This window comes from Leptonychotes weddellii, chromosome 9 (assembly GCF_054177405.1).
Source record: "Leptonychotes weddellii isolate Sample4059 chromosome 9, ASM5417740v2, whole genome shotgun sequence".
NCBI classification, from domain to species: Eukaryota; Metazoa; Chordata; class Mammalia; order Carnivora; family Phocidae; genus Leptonychotes; species Leptonychotes weddellii.
This window is the reverse complement of record NC_138377.1, coordinates 123,236,886-123,251,921: the sequence shown is the minus strand read 5'-3', so window position 1 is coordinate 123,251,921 and position 15,036 is coordinate 123,236,886. Positions and strand designations below refer to the sequence as shown.

The following is a 15,036-nucleotide window of genomic DNA, read 5'->3' as shown; positions in this document are numbered from 1 at the left end:
TTTTTTTTTTTTAAGATTTTATTTATTTATTTGAGAGAGAGAGAATGAGAGACAGAGAGCATGAGAGGGAGGAGGGTCAGAGGGAGAAGCAGACTCCCTGCCGAGCAGGGAGCCCGATGCGGGACTCGATCCCGGGACTCCAGGATCATGACCTGAGCCGAAGGCAGTCGCTTAACCAACTGAGCCACCCAGGTGCCCCACACAGTTACTCTTTTTGAAGATTTTTTTGTTTAAGTTGATGATCATAGGAGAGACAGCTCGATTCCGTCTGGGCGAGTTGAGCGTCTAAAGTGGAAAAGGGATGGTCTTCCCTGAAGTGGCATCTCTGCCTATAATTAGCATATTATAACGTTCCTTTAACAGGTTGCTGTTAATAACAAGCATTTTGCACACAGTCGCTTGGGCTGGTGATACTCAGAGTGAGGTGACTTTCCCCAGGTCACACAGGCAGGGCGAGCTTCCTCTACTCCAGGGCCCTGACCCTGTTCCTCCCTGACCCTTCGAGAAGTCCCTCCACTTCTTCATGTCTCTGAGACAAAGGAGGACTGTTAAATCTTGTTAGTCTATCGTTCTGCTATCTTGTCACTTTGTTTTCCCTTCCCAGAAAAGGTAGAGCAACATGGTAGCCTTCCAATAGGATCTGAAGCCACCTGGTTTTCAGCCTGAGTGACCCTGAGGACTTCCTTGAGTTTCAGGACTGTTCCTTGCTCCTCTTCCCGCCCTGTGCTGGGCGCCTCCCTGGCTCGGTTGTCTGTCTCCTCCTTGCTCCCTGTGGGCTCTCTGAGTGGTGTCATCGACCCAGTGGGCTCCCCAACGTAGTCACCCCAAGAAAGGGATCCCGTCTGCCTTCTAGCATCTCTGCTAGATGGTCCGTAGACAAAGCGCGCTCAGCACGATGCAGACTTCCTCTCAACTGCCCCAGCCCGAAAACCCAGCCACTGTGTCTTTTTTCTCCCTATTCTTATCCACATTTGATCTTTGAACAAAACAAAGCAAAACAAACACCAAAGTCGTTTATTGCGATTTAACTCAGGTACAGTACAACTCAGTTTTTGTTTTTGTTTTTTTTAAAGATTTTTTATTTATTTATTTGACAGAGAGAGTGAGAGACACAGCGAGAGAGGGAACACAAGCAGGGGGAGTGGGAGAGGGAGAAGCAGGCTTCCTGCCAAGCAGGGAGCCCGATGCGGGGCTCGATCCCAGGACTCTGGGATCATGACCTGAGCCGAAGGCAGACGCTTAACGACTGAGCCACCCAGGCGCCCCCGGTACAACTCAGTTTTATAAAATATGCAATTCATTGATTTTTTTTTAATATTCAGAACTTGTGCAACCATCAACACAATCTAATTTTAGAACATTTTGATCCCTCCTCCAAGAAACCCGGAACCCATTAGCAGTCACTGTGCATTCTCCCCATTTTTACTATAGACGAATACAAAAGCCCTCAGCATTTAAAATTGAGAGCATCATTTTTCCAGTCCTTTAAGAACATCACGTCTGCGGGGCAGATGTTGCCAAGTCATATTCTCATCTCAGGTGTGGTATACAATCTTCTATATTTTGTTTTCACTGAAGTGTAATATGAAACCCTGTGCACAGATGTGTTATGGCAAAAGGAAGAGCACAAACCGCTCCTCCAGCAATATTTTGTGTTCTCCTGAATTAGCTGTCCCGGGACTCATTAATCGTTACGACTTGGGCAGCCCGCCACCTGGCTTTTTAGAAGTCATCACTTGGATGTATTCTGATTCTTGGCTTGGTGTTCACGGTGCATGAATCATAAAACTCTGCTTTTTTGTTTAAAACTCCCTTTTTTTTCACCATAGATTTGGATGGAATGAGTTTTGATGGCATAAATGCTCAATATGCCACATACGGAATAAAATCATGAATAAATGTTAAAATCCTAAGACCGTATACCTTCCACAGACGAACTGTGAGCAGAAGGTGCCCATCGAGGTGATGGCCAGTTTGCGTGTGGAGATCACACACTGGTGGGCGGCTCCAGACAGCCCCCAGGTGACTTCCAGCAGTCTTGGGTAGAGAATACCATTTGTTTTTCTTTTCTTTTCTTTTTAAGATTTTATTTATTTATTTGAGAGAGAGAGTGAGCACAAGCAGAGGGAGGGGGCAGAGGAAGAGGGAGAAGCAGGCTCCCCACAGAGCACAGAGCCTGACATGGGCTCGATCCCAGGACCCCGAGATCATGACCGGAGCTGAAGTCAGATGTTTAACCGACTGAGCCACCCAGGTGCCCCGAGAATGCCATTTCTTAAAGGTGATACCACATGATGAAGAAAACAACTGTGCGGATGCGTTTAACATTTTTCCTACATATGTGTTTCTTGGAATGTATTTAAAGAGAAAATAGCTTTGACTTAAACTTTCCATGGAGCCCAGTTGGGAGATGGTAGTTTCCAAGGTAGAGACTGATTTCCTTAGTGTGGCATTCAGAGTCCATGGGTATCCGGCGTGGGCCCACCTTCCGCCTCATCTCTTGTCCCCTCTCTGGTGCTGGCTTGTCTCCAAACACACCTGCTGCATCTGGAGAGTCACATCGCCCTCACCTGCCAAACCCAGAAGAGTGGTGGGGGTGGAGGAGGATGTGTGTGTAGAGGAGGGAGAGAGGCTCTGGACAGGGATAGAGGGGGGCTATATGAAGATGGGGTGACATTGCAATATTGCTGGTGAGGTGGCTTTTTTTTTAAGTTTTTATTTAAATTCCAGTTAACATACAGTGTAATATTAGCTTCAGGTGTACTATATAGTGATTCAGCACTTCCATCCATCACCCGGTGCTCATCAGGACAGGTGCCCTCCTGCATCCCCATCACCTGTTTCCCCCATCCCCCGCCCACCTCCCCTCTGGTCACCATCAGTGTGTTCTCTAGAGTTAAGAGTCTGTTTCTTGGTTCATCTCTTTTTTTTTCTTTGTTAGTTTTCTTAAATTCCATATATGAGTGAAATCATATGGTATTTGTCTATCTCCGACTGACTTATTTCACTTAGCATAATACTGTCTAGCTCCATCCTTGTCATTGCAAATGGCAAGATTTCATTCTTTTTTTTTTTTTTTACAACTGGGTAATATTCCATTGTGTATATATACCACATCTCCATCCATTTATCAATCAGTGGACACTTGGGCTGTTTCCATAATTTGGCTATTGTAAATAATGCTGCTATAAACATGGGAGTGCATGTATCCCTTTGAATTAGTGTTTTTGTGTTCTTTGAGTAAATACCCAGTAGAGTGATTGCTGGGTCATAGGATAGTTCTATTTTTAATTTTTTGAGGAACCTCCATACTGTTTTCCAGAGCGGCTGCACCAGTTTGCATTCCCACCAACAGTACACGAGGGTTCCCCCTTCTCCACATCCTCACCAACGCCTTTTGTTTCTTGTGTTGTTGATTTTAGCCATTCTGACAGGTGCGAGGTAGTATCTCATTGTTATTTGATTTACATTTTCCTGATGATGAGTGATGTTGAGTCTGTTGGCCATCTGGATGTCATCTTTGAAGAAATGTCTGCTCATGTCTTCTGCCCGTTTGTTGATTGGATTATTCATTTTGGGGGTAGTGAGTTTTTATAAGTTCTTCATAGAGTTTGGATACTAACCCTTTATCAGATATGCCATGGGCAAATATCTTCTCCCATTCAGTAGGTTGCCTTTTAGTTTTGTTGAATATTTCCTTTGCTGTGCAGAAGCTTTGTATTTTGATGTCGTCCCAACAGTTTATTTTTGCTTTTGTTTCCCTTGCCTCAGGAGACAGATCTAGAGAAATGTTGCTACAGCTGATGTCAGAGAAGTTACTGCCTGTGCTCCCTTCTAGGACTTTTATGGTTTCGGGTCTCACATTTAGGTCTTTAATCCATTTTCAGTTTATTTTTGTGTGTGGCAAAAGAGAACAATGGTCCAGTTTCATTCTTTTGCATGTGGCTATCCAGTTTTCCCAACACTATTTGTTGAAGAGACTGTCTTTGTTCCATTGGACATTCTTTCCTGCTTTGTCGAAGATGAGTTGACCATAGAGTTGAGGGTCCATTTCTGGGCTCTCTATTCTGTTCCATTGATCTATGTGCCTGTTTTTCTCCCAGTACCATACTGTCTTGATGATGACAGCTTTGTAATAGAGCTGGAAGTCCGGAATTGTGATGCTGCCGGCTTTGCTTTTCTTTTTCAACATTCCTCTGGCTATTCGGGGTCTTTTGTGGTTCCATACAGATTTTAGGATTATTTGTTCTAGCTCTGTGAAAAATGCTGGTGGTATTCTGATAGGGATTGCATTAAATGTATACATTGCTTTAGATAATATAGACATTTTAACAATATTTGTTCTTCCAGTCCATTAGCATGGAATGTCTTTCCATTTCTTTGTGATAATTTCAATTTCTTTCATCAGTGTTTTACGGTTTTCAGAGAGGTGGGTTTTTTTTTTTTTAAAACAGTTCTTTAACCAGATTTATTTCTGGTGTATCATCATTTTTGTCGGTTTTGCATAAGATATATCTTTAAAGGAAATTTTTTCAGTTATAACACATATACAGATAAGTGCATACATAAATTATACGTGTACAGCTCAGTGAGTTTTCGCAAAGTGAACACAACCATGTAAGCATCACCCAGATGAAAATATTAGAACATCACTGGTACTCCAGAAGCTTCCCTCATGTCCTTTTAAGTTGTCACCCTGGTGAGTTTTGTTTTATTTTCTCTCTTGATTCTGCCCTTTGTCTTTTCCTCCCATAATCTGTTTTCTTATCTTTCGTCCTCAGAGGAGCCCCCCACCTGACCCCATGCAAGTATTTGCCTTCCATATCAGCTTTGCTTTTCTGGAACTCTGTCTTCCCCTCCTCACTGTCAGGATCCCCACCCACTGCTGGGGACCACCACCCCTCTTAGAGACTCCTGACCCTTTCCCAAAGCACAAGGAAGTGGATCTGATGGTCCTTCTGGGGCAGCCCTGCAGCCTGTGACCCATTCCCAGAACTTGGTCAACCCCACATCACAGGAGGACCCACAGAGAATGTGTGCAGAGAGCTCCTGAGAAACTGTCAAGCCTTCTGGGATCTAAGGCAATGTCATTAAGCCCATCAGCATTCATCAGGGTCACTTGCCTCATTCCATTTTCTGATGTAAATGTGACCCGAAAAGGGAATCCCCAGTCCATGGAGGGTTTGTGATAGATGTGACTTACACGAGATCTCCCGTTTATTGGTTGTGTTAATCTGGGAAGTTTGGGGGCAGGCAGAAATAACTTTAATAGAATGGGTCCGCCGTGACCCACTTGGCAGCGCTCAGACCAGGCAAGGAGACAGACTTCTGGCTAGGGTCCAGTAAGTGCAGTCTTTCCCCGGAGAGTTGCTAACCCTTTGTTGTAACATGGTATGTGGGGCGACTCCTGTGCCCCCCGTGGATGAGCAGTACCACCTACATCATGGGCTTAATTCCTCGGGCTTCTGTTTCTAACTCTGTTGTTCTGTTCCATTAATTTACTCTTTGCTCAATATCTCCTTGTTTCATGTGTTGTAACTCTACAATTAAGTATTTCATTATTTAACAGGGCTAAATCTTATTGCTCTTCATTTTCAGAATTTTCTTGGCTATCTTCGTAGGGTGAGTTTCCCACACGAATAGCCCTATCTAGTTCTAAAGATATTCCTGTTGATATTGTGACAAATGTATGTATTAATTTAGGGGTACTCGACATCTTTTTTTTTAAATACTGTATTTATTTATTTGAAAGAAAGAGAGAGCGCACACAGAGAGAAAGTGAGAGGGAGAGAGAGAGCAGACTTCCCACTGAGAGGGAGCCTGATGCGGGGCTCGATCCCAGGACCCTGAGATCATGACCTGAACCAAAGGCAGACGCTTAACCGACTGAGCCACCCAGGCGCCCCAAGGGTATTCGATATCTTTATATTGACTTAAATATAAGAACAGAATGTGTCTTATTAAAGCTTGCTTTTCTGTGCCTTTAGAAATTCTTTTTTTTTCTTTAGACATTCTTAATGTTTTTAATGCAGATCTTGCACACTTCTTCAATAGATTTCTAGAAATGGCATCTTTTTGGTTGCTGCTATCAATGGGATCTTTAAAAATCCATTATGTCACCTGTGAGGTTGTTTGCGTATATAGGAAGGCTGTTGATTTTATTTTTTGTTAATTTTGTAACTAGTCATCTTACTGAATTTTATTACTCATGTTCACTTTTTCAGTTGATTCTCTTGGGCGTTGTAGGTGTGCAATCATGTTATCTGCAAGCAACAATAACTTTACTATGTTATATTTATTATGGGGATTGGTATGAAAGGAGAGCCCCAGTACAGCCATGAGTTAGATTCTTTGCATGGAGAATGTACCAGAGGGACCTTTTGTCCGTTATCTCCTTCTTTACCCTCTCTGTGTCCTAGGCTTTGGAGATTTGACCCTGCCAGCTGAGGGCCTTATTAACCATCCAGAGCAAGGGCTCGGAGCCAGGTGAGCCCACATTGCTGGTCCCTGTGACAATCCAGGGCCTGTGTCCTCGAGGGTGCAGATTAGACATCTCAGGATGCTGTGACAACACTTGAAGGACGAACAGGAGGTCTTCCAGCAAGCGAAGGGGGAGGATGTTTAGGCTCAAGGCAGGGCACGCCCCATGGGCATGTGGACATGCAGGTGATTTGGAAGTGCTGACGGGAATACAGCAGGGCACCCTCTGGTGAGGAGCAGGGCCAGGTGGTCCGGGCTGGTGGAACATTCTAACACACCTGGAGTGCGTTTGATGGGGGACGGAGCCAGGGAAGGTCTTTGCGATGGGTGGATCCTGCCTTACCATCTACCGAGCTTGGGGCCAAGCGTTTCTCTTGGCGCTGTGTGATCGATGTTTGGAGGGGTTCAAGACCCAAGGTAGATAAACTAGTTAGGGCATCCTATGAGACTCTGAAATACTGTTTAAATAGCTATAAAATAATGTCTGGATGGTTTGTTTTCATTCAAGTCAAACAGAAGTCGGAATAATAAGAATTGTGAGGTTTCACCAGATTCATAGCAGAACAAGCCTGGAGCTGAGCATTGCCATTGCAAGTGAAGGATTATGATAAATTAAAACATCATTTTTCTTTTTTTCCTTGCAAAAAGTTATCATGCTAGCTAGTTCTTTGCAGAATTCTCTTACACGGAGCCAGAAATTGTTCCGAGCCGGAGTAGTGTCTCTGCTGAGTGGGTTTCATATTCCAAACATACATATGTTGCACAGAGTGTCTAATTATTCTCGGGGACAATTACTGTCAGGTTCCAAAATGTGTTCAATGAGCAGCAATTGGTGTTTATTCAGCTCTAAAAAGACTATGCGAGGGAACAGTAGGCTATATTGTCTGCCTAAAGAAACGTTTTGCCATCTGGAAACATCTGCTTTCTATTTAAAGCACTGGAGAAGGAATGGGAGTATTTTTGAAATACACTCCCTAAGCATCGAACACCAAAGAAAGGAGAATAAAATTGGGTATGAAGGTAGTTTCTGTTCTCTGATACACACTCTCTTCAGCTTTTCCCTGCTGGGAGGGAAAGGCGGCCTCCTGGGTTGGAAAGTTCTGCTTCTCTTGAATTTTTCTATTTATACTGATTTGTACACTTACAGGAACTGACTCCTGTGTCCTAGTTCCAGCGTTTTTGCTTTTTCAGGTGAGGCAAGATGATCTCTCAGAGCTGGGGTCTGCATTTCTGAATTTTGTGTGAGGTTTATAGACTTCTCTGATTTTGTTCATCACGATGTAAGGATTTGTGGTATAGTAAACTTTCTATGAAGGTCAAGGTATTAGTTCTCTTTTGCTGGGTAATAAATCGCCACAAACTTAACAGCTTAAAACAAAACACTTTCTCTGGATCAAGAGTCTGGGCATGGCTTAGCTGGATCCTCTGCTTCTGGGTCTCTTATGAGGCATCATTAAGGTGTCAACGAGGGCTGGGATCTCATCTGAGGTCTCAACCGTGGAGAGATCTGACCCCCAAGTTTCCAAGTGGTTGTTGGGAGAATTTCAGTTCCCCAGGGGGTGTTGAGCGGAGGGCCTCAGTATCCCTCTGGCTCTTGGCTAGAGGCCACTCTCAGTTCCTGCAAGTGTGGGTCTCCCCAGCATGGCAACATGCCCCATCAAAGCCATCAAGAGAGTCCAGAGAATCTGCTAGCAAGGCAGACATTACAGTCCTGTGTAACTTACTTGCACAATGACATCCCATCACCTTTGCCATGTTCTTTTGGTTAAAGCAAGTCACAGGTCCCTCCACCACCACCACCATGCTCAAGGGGAGAGGATTGCATGCAAAGGGCATAATTACCAGGAGGTGGGGGTCATTGGGAACAACATCAAAAGCTGCCTCTTATAGCTATTATTTCAGAAAGAGAGTGTAGCATAATGATTAAGAGGGAGGGTGACCATGTCACTTGGAACTGCTTTCACATCCCGGATCTGCCACTTACTATGTAACCCAAGGCAGGTCCTTGGCCTCTCTGAGCCCCCATTTCCCCACCTGTACACCTCCCCCAAAGGATCTTTCTGATCCTAAAGGAGAGGTCATGTGTAAAACCTGGCAGATGGTAAGTAGTCAGTAAATATTAACTACTGCCCTTTTTTTTTTATCATTTTCCCCCCCTTTTCTTTAAATACCATTAGATTTTTTAATTTTAGAAGAATTAATTAGAACGCCCCACTGGCCTCAGATGTGGTTATTCATGTGGAAATCTCAGTATTATGAGCAGTTTCCTGGGCACAAAGCTGTAATCGAACTGGCCCTGGCTTGCCCAGGACTGAGGAATGCGGGTCTTTGGTCTCCCTTGGTACTCGTCCTCAGAAGGGGTAACGGGGCCTGACCCTGGCGACCCGGGCTGCAGCCCCTGAAGGTGTGGCCAGCTGGGCTCACGGTGCTCTAAGGACATCCTTGCATTCGGGCTGGGGTCCCCAGGGTGATCCACGTAGCTTTGGTCCATCCCCAGAGCCGAGCAGGCAGATTTGGAGATGGAGTGTCCTCATGTCTCTATGTTCACCTTGACCTGAGTCATGCCACGCAGATGACTCTTGGCCTTTGCTTATCCCTGGTCAGGAAGCTCTACCGTCTCTCGTCTCCCTGTCCTTCCTGCCCTATCTCTGGTCCCTCCGCTTCCCTCACTTCCTCTCTCCTGCAAGGCTCAGGGACACAGAGTGCTTGAAGTCTGTGCTTGGCCACACAGGCTTCCCGCCCCCAGTCTCTACCCAGAGCACTTCGCCTCCCCACTCTTTGCACCCCCAAACCCTGTTCTTGGTTTCACCGTAGTCCCCTTCAGGCTGTGGGAGGAAGTTCTGGAGTCATTCAAAGTTAGCTGTGTCTTTCTGGAGGAGAGATGCTGGCTATAGGCTCACTTCTTCCATCTTTTTTCCAGATCATCTGATAATGTCTCATGGGGGTATCTCCCCAGCTTCTTTGAGGATCAAAATCACCTGGAGCTTTTGTTAAAAACGGAGGTCCCCAGGCCCCTCCGTGGAGAGCCAAGTTCCTAGGTGGGGGGAGTAGGTTGGGGCCCAGAAACTTGTATTTTTATGAAGTGCCCCAGCTAATTTCCATCAGAGGTTTAGGAAACACTGGTCTAAGGGCGCTAAACCCCAGGCCCAATCCCTCTTGCTCAGTGTGGGGGACGTGAGGGCAGGTGTGAAAGCCAGGCCCCTTCCCCAGCGAGGGCTCCTGCCTGACCCGTGGGCCCCACCTGTTAGTGCTCTGTAGGAGAGAGGCAGAGAGACTTCAGCACAATGCAATTATTATTTTTTTTTATCGAGGTATAATTGGCATATAACATCATGTTAGTTTTAGGTACACAGCATGATTCGATATTTGTATACATTGCAGAATTTCTCTCAAAATCTTTTCTGTAGTTACTGTCCTTTCAATCAGTGCCTTCTCTTGCATCAGCAGGAGACTTCCATGTGAGCAAGTGTTTTCCTTTATGGTGCTGTACTTAGATGATTAGCAAACTGTGATGCCTGGGCCCGTGGTAGCACAGCTGGGGGATCCAGATGCCAGACGTCCCCACGTGGATTTGATTAGGAGAGCTTGCAGTCACGTGCACACACGCTCCCCCACAGGCTGGCCCCTGGTGACAGCAGATGCTGGAAATCGCAGTGAGAATGTCCCTTTTGTTGGGCGCCTGGGTGGCTCAGTTGGTTGAGCGACTGCCTTCGGCTCAGGTCACGATCCTGGAGTCCCGGGATCGAGTCCCGCATCGGGCTCCCTGCTCGGCGGGGAGTCTGCTTCTCCCTCTGACCCTCCTCCCTCTCATGCTCTCTGTCTCTCTATCTCATTCTCTCTCTCAAATAAATGAATAAAGTCTTAAAAAAAAAAAAAAAAAGAATGTCCCTTTTGTTTCTACACCCTGTCACCCTGTGGCTGGAAGGGTGTCAGTTTAGGATCGGGCGGGTGGGTGAACCTAATCACGTTCAAGGGAAGACAGTCGTCCTAGTAATCCACATCCCCAGAGGCCCTTGTCCTGTTCTGGGACCTAGGAGGGAAGTTTCGGGGGTGGGGGGGAGCGGGGGCAAGGAATGCTTCTGTTGGTTCTTCTGGAAGGCTGGCCTCTTGAACCTGCTTCATTGGGTTAGCGCGAATAGCATGCCCTTGGCTTTTCGTCTCCTGGAAGAGTAGTTATGAAAGGGTTTCTGCACTTGTCTGCAGCCACAATTGATGCTTGATGCTGATATTCATTGCGATACTCAGTATTCTTTGCATGAGGCTCAAATAGTAAATTGCTTTTCTAGGAAGAAGTTTCTCTCCTAAGAAAGAGTTTTCTTTCCAGTAATGAGCCTTCTCTAGGCAGAACGGGTTCAAAGACTGCTTTGCCTAAAACCACTCCATCTAGAGACCAGAACACTTAAAATTCACTTTCTCCCTTTGATTTTTTTTTTTTCCTATCCACATGGGTGTCCTCTTCTTTTATGTCACCCCTTTTGACATCGTAAGGATTTTAAAACTTTTAATTTGTCTGAGTTACCTTTTGGTTTTGTTTTTATCTCTAATAAATGCTTATTAAATCTGTAGCATTTCGTGAACGATGGGGCCACTTTTACATCCTGGGGGCTTCCCCCCCACCATGTTATCATATTTGGAACAGTTGAAGGATTTTTGAGCCAGTTTGCCTGAAGACCCTTTCTTTAAAATTAAGTCTATTTTGTAACAGTTTTGTGTTTCATCTTATGTTCCTTTGTGAGGTAGATACCTTAGAGTGTGAAATGCACTGTAATCTGTTTCAGTTTTTTATCCATCTGCCTTATTTCTTGATGCTTATTGTCAAGATAGAAATAATTCTCCGCTTTCCAGAAGAAACCTGGTTAGTGTGCCCATTTGGTTCACAATCACATTAAGAAATTTACAGGCGTGTGGAGCAAAAGAGCAACAACCATACAGAGGCAAGAATAGCTAAAAGAGATGGATTTCCCGAATTAAACTCCTAAACCTCAAAAGGTTTATAAGTTGGAAACATAAAACTTTAAGGCTCGGTCAATGACAAACGAATGCGTCCTGGGTAAAATGCTGTGAATTTGAGAAGTACTTACTAGACATATAATTATGAAGTTGCAAATGGATTGCAAAATCCTAAAATTGTGGCAGAATCCTCCAAAATAAATGCATCGCAAAATCCCGAGAATGCCAGCAGGATGTCAGAACAGGACCAGGATGCTCGACAGGACGCGAGGACACTGGACGAAGGGCAGCATTTAGAGCAAATCGCTCATTATGCCAGTTGCCCGTAGCCCGGGTGGATTGGGTGTCCGTAACTCCTGTGCTGGAGTCTCTTCTTTCCCTTTTTCTTATTTTAATTGTCCTCATGCATATGTATCTCTCCCAATAAGCTATTAAGATCTTTGGGGACAGCAGGGGGTGGGGCGAGAAGTCATAAATGATACATGAAGTCCTGTTCTGTCGGCTCATGCACCCTTCTCTCCTCCCGCAGAGAACAGCCCATCTTCACTACGCGGGCACATGTCTTCCAGATCGACCCCAGCACCAAGAAGAACTGGGTCCCTGCGAGCAAGCAGGCAGTCACCGTTTCCTACTTCTACGATGTCACCAGGAATAGCTATCGCATCATCAGCGTGGATGGAGCCAAGGTACCACCCCAGAGGCTGAGGTTAACATTCCCAGTCACCGCCTTCTCATCAAGAGCCGTATGATACAGGGGCGCCCAGGTGGCTCAGTCCGTTAAGCGTCTGACTCTTGGTTTCAGCTCAGGTCACGATCTCAGGGTCCTGGGATCGAGCCCCGCGTCAGGCTCTGCGCTCGGTGCAGAGTCTGCTTCAGATTCTCTGGCCCTCTCCCTCCCGCTCACTCTCTCTCTCTTTCAAATAAAATCTTCGAAAAAAAATCAGTACGATAGGTTTCAAAGTGGAGGGGAAAGGATGTACCCAAATCCTGCCACTTTAACACAAATGTTACTCTTATAATCATGACGTTGGTTGGTATGATCACACACCCCGCTTTTTTTTTTTTTCATTTAAAATTACGGCAAATGGGAAAAAAAAAGATTTCCCTGTTACCACGTTGTCTTTGTAACTAGTATTTTAATGCCTGTGTAACTGTTCCACTGAGGGCCTATAATGTCCTTAATCTCTCCCCTCATGGTTGCATTTGTCAGTGGCTTCCAGTTTTTTCCTGTTCTAGGTAATGAGCATCTTTATACAACAAATACTCCCATTCATTCATCACATACCTATTGCTTTCTTTTGGGTATTTCCTTAGGATCGATTCCTGGAAGGAACACTGTAGGCCGAGATAGTAACTGTTTATTCATGGCATGTGATGGATGTGACCCAGTTGCTCCCTGAAGAGTCCGTTTATCCAGCGTGCATGAGAATGCCGGAGTATTATACTCCTCCCAGCACTGGGTATTATATCTAGTCTGGTTTTGATGTTATTATTCCTGGAAATCAAATTTGATTAAGAGATTTTGGAGAATTTGTTGAAATACATTTTTTCCCAGGTACTTGTATTATTCTGCTGTCTTCCTTGATATTTTTTTTTTAAAGATTTTATTTATTTATTTGACAGAGAGAGCGAGAGAGGGAACACGAGCAGGGGGAGTGGGAGAGGGAGAAGCAGGCTTCCCGCCAAGCAGGGAGACCGATGCGGGGCTCGATCCCAGGACCCTGGGATCATGACCTGAGCCAAAGGCAGACGCTTAACGACTGAGCCACCCAGGCGCCCCTTCCTTGATATTTTTGTCACGTTGCTCTGGGGGCAGAATAAAGAAGGGATATCAACAGAAGGATCACCAAGTTAACAACAAAAAAAGAGAAAGTAGATTTGATGCTGTATAATTTATTTTCTGTCTTTAATTGGTGTTCATCCAGCTGGACAGTTTTACAATTTACATTATCTGCCGTCACCTGAAATTCAGTGTATCTGGGGCGCCTGGCCCCACAGTTGGTGGAGTGTGTGACTCCTAATATTGGGATCGTGAGTTCAAGCCCCATTTTGAAGGTAGTTTACTTAAAATAATTAGATAAATAAACAAAGTCACTTACAAAAAAAGAAAATGAACTTCAGGGTATCTGAAGCTAAATTCCCCTATTTGCCCCCCAAACCACCTCCCCATTTTCATTCCGTATCAATTTGGGCTTAAAAAAGAAAAGGAAAAGCACAAATTCATTCCCTTTTTAGCTGGTCAGTGAGCCTGCTTTTGAAGTACCTCACATTTATGCCTAATGTTTTGTTTTAAGACCGTAACTTGTCCTGAAAGTCTTTTTTTTTAATTGAAGTATAATTAACATGCAGTGTTATATTAGCTTCAGGTGCACAGTGTATTCAGCAATTCTCTACCTCACCCAGTGCTCATCGTAAGTGTAGCCACCATCTGTCACCAAACATTTTTACAATATTATTGACTATATTCCCTATGCTGTACTTTTCATACCCATGACTTATTTATTTATCTTATAACTGTAAGTTTGTACCTCCTAATGGCCCTTATATATTTCAGCCATCCCTCCCACCTGCCTCCCCTCTGACAGCCATCAGTTTGTTCTCTGTTTTTTGTTCGTCTTTCAGATTCCACATATGAGTGAAATCATATGGTATTTGCCTTTGTCTGACTTATTTTACTTAGATAATACCCTCTAGGTCCATCCATGTTGTCGCAGATGGTGAGATCTCATTCTTCTTTATGCCTGAGTGATATTCCATTGTGCATTTATGCACATGCACTTTATCCATTCATCTGTGGGTGGATGCGCACTTGGGTTGCTTCCCATACATACATACTTTGGCTACTGTAAATAATGCTCAATAAACATAGGGGTGCATCTCTTTTTGAATTAGTGTTTTTGTTTTCTTTGGGTAAAGACCTAGTAGTGGATTACCGGATCATAGGGTAGTTCTAGTTTTAATTTTTTGAGGAAACTCCATACTGTTTTCTACAGTAGCTGCACCAATTTACCTTCCCACCAACAGTGCACGAGGGTCCCCTTTTCTCCATATCCTCGCCAACACCTGTTATTTCCCATCTTTTTTTTTTTTTAAGATTTATTTATTAGAGCAAGTGCATGAGTGGGGTGGGGGTGGGGGCAGAGGAGGAGAATCCCAAGCAGACTCCCCACTGAGCACGGAGCCCAACATGGGGCTCCATCCCACGACCCTGAGATCATGACCTGAGCCGAAACTAAGAGTCAGGTGCTTAACGGACTGAGCCACCCAGGTGCCCCTCTTGTCTTTTTAGTAGTGGCCCTTCTGACAGGTGTGAGGTGTGCTACCTCATTGTGGTTTCAATTTGCATTTTGCTGATGAGGAGGGATGTTGAGCACTTTTTCATTTGCTCAAAGCTTTTAGTTACTTTCTTTTTTTTTTTTTTAAAGATTTATTTATTTATTTGAGAGAGCGAGAATGAGAGAGATAGAGAGTACATGAGAGGGGGGAGGGTTAGAGGGAGAAGCAGGCTCCTCGCCGAGCAGGGAGCCCGATGCGGGACTCGATCCCAGGACTCCAGGATCATGACCTGAGCCGAAGGCAGTCGCTTAACCAACTGAGCCACCCAGG

The 15,036-nt window shown here is 44.8% G+C and overlaps 1 protein-coding gene across 1 annotated transcript in view; it reads left to right on the top strand.

Annotated features, from left to right (window-relative positions):
• The window catches only part of HOMER2 (homer scaffold protein 2), a 72,388-nt gene that overhangs the window by 23,651 nt on the left and 33,701 nt on the right, over positions 1-15,036 (top strand). Inside the window, exons 2-3 of the mRNA XM_081831891.1 lie at positions 6,420-6,486; positions 11,960-12,116. Coding sequence (XP_081688017.1) covers positions 6,420-6,486; positions 11,960-12,116 — 224 coding nt within the window. The remainder of the gene's footprint in view (positions 1-6,419; positions 6,487-11,959; positions 12,117-15,036) is intronic.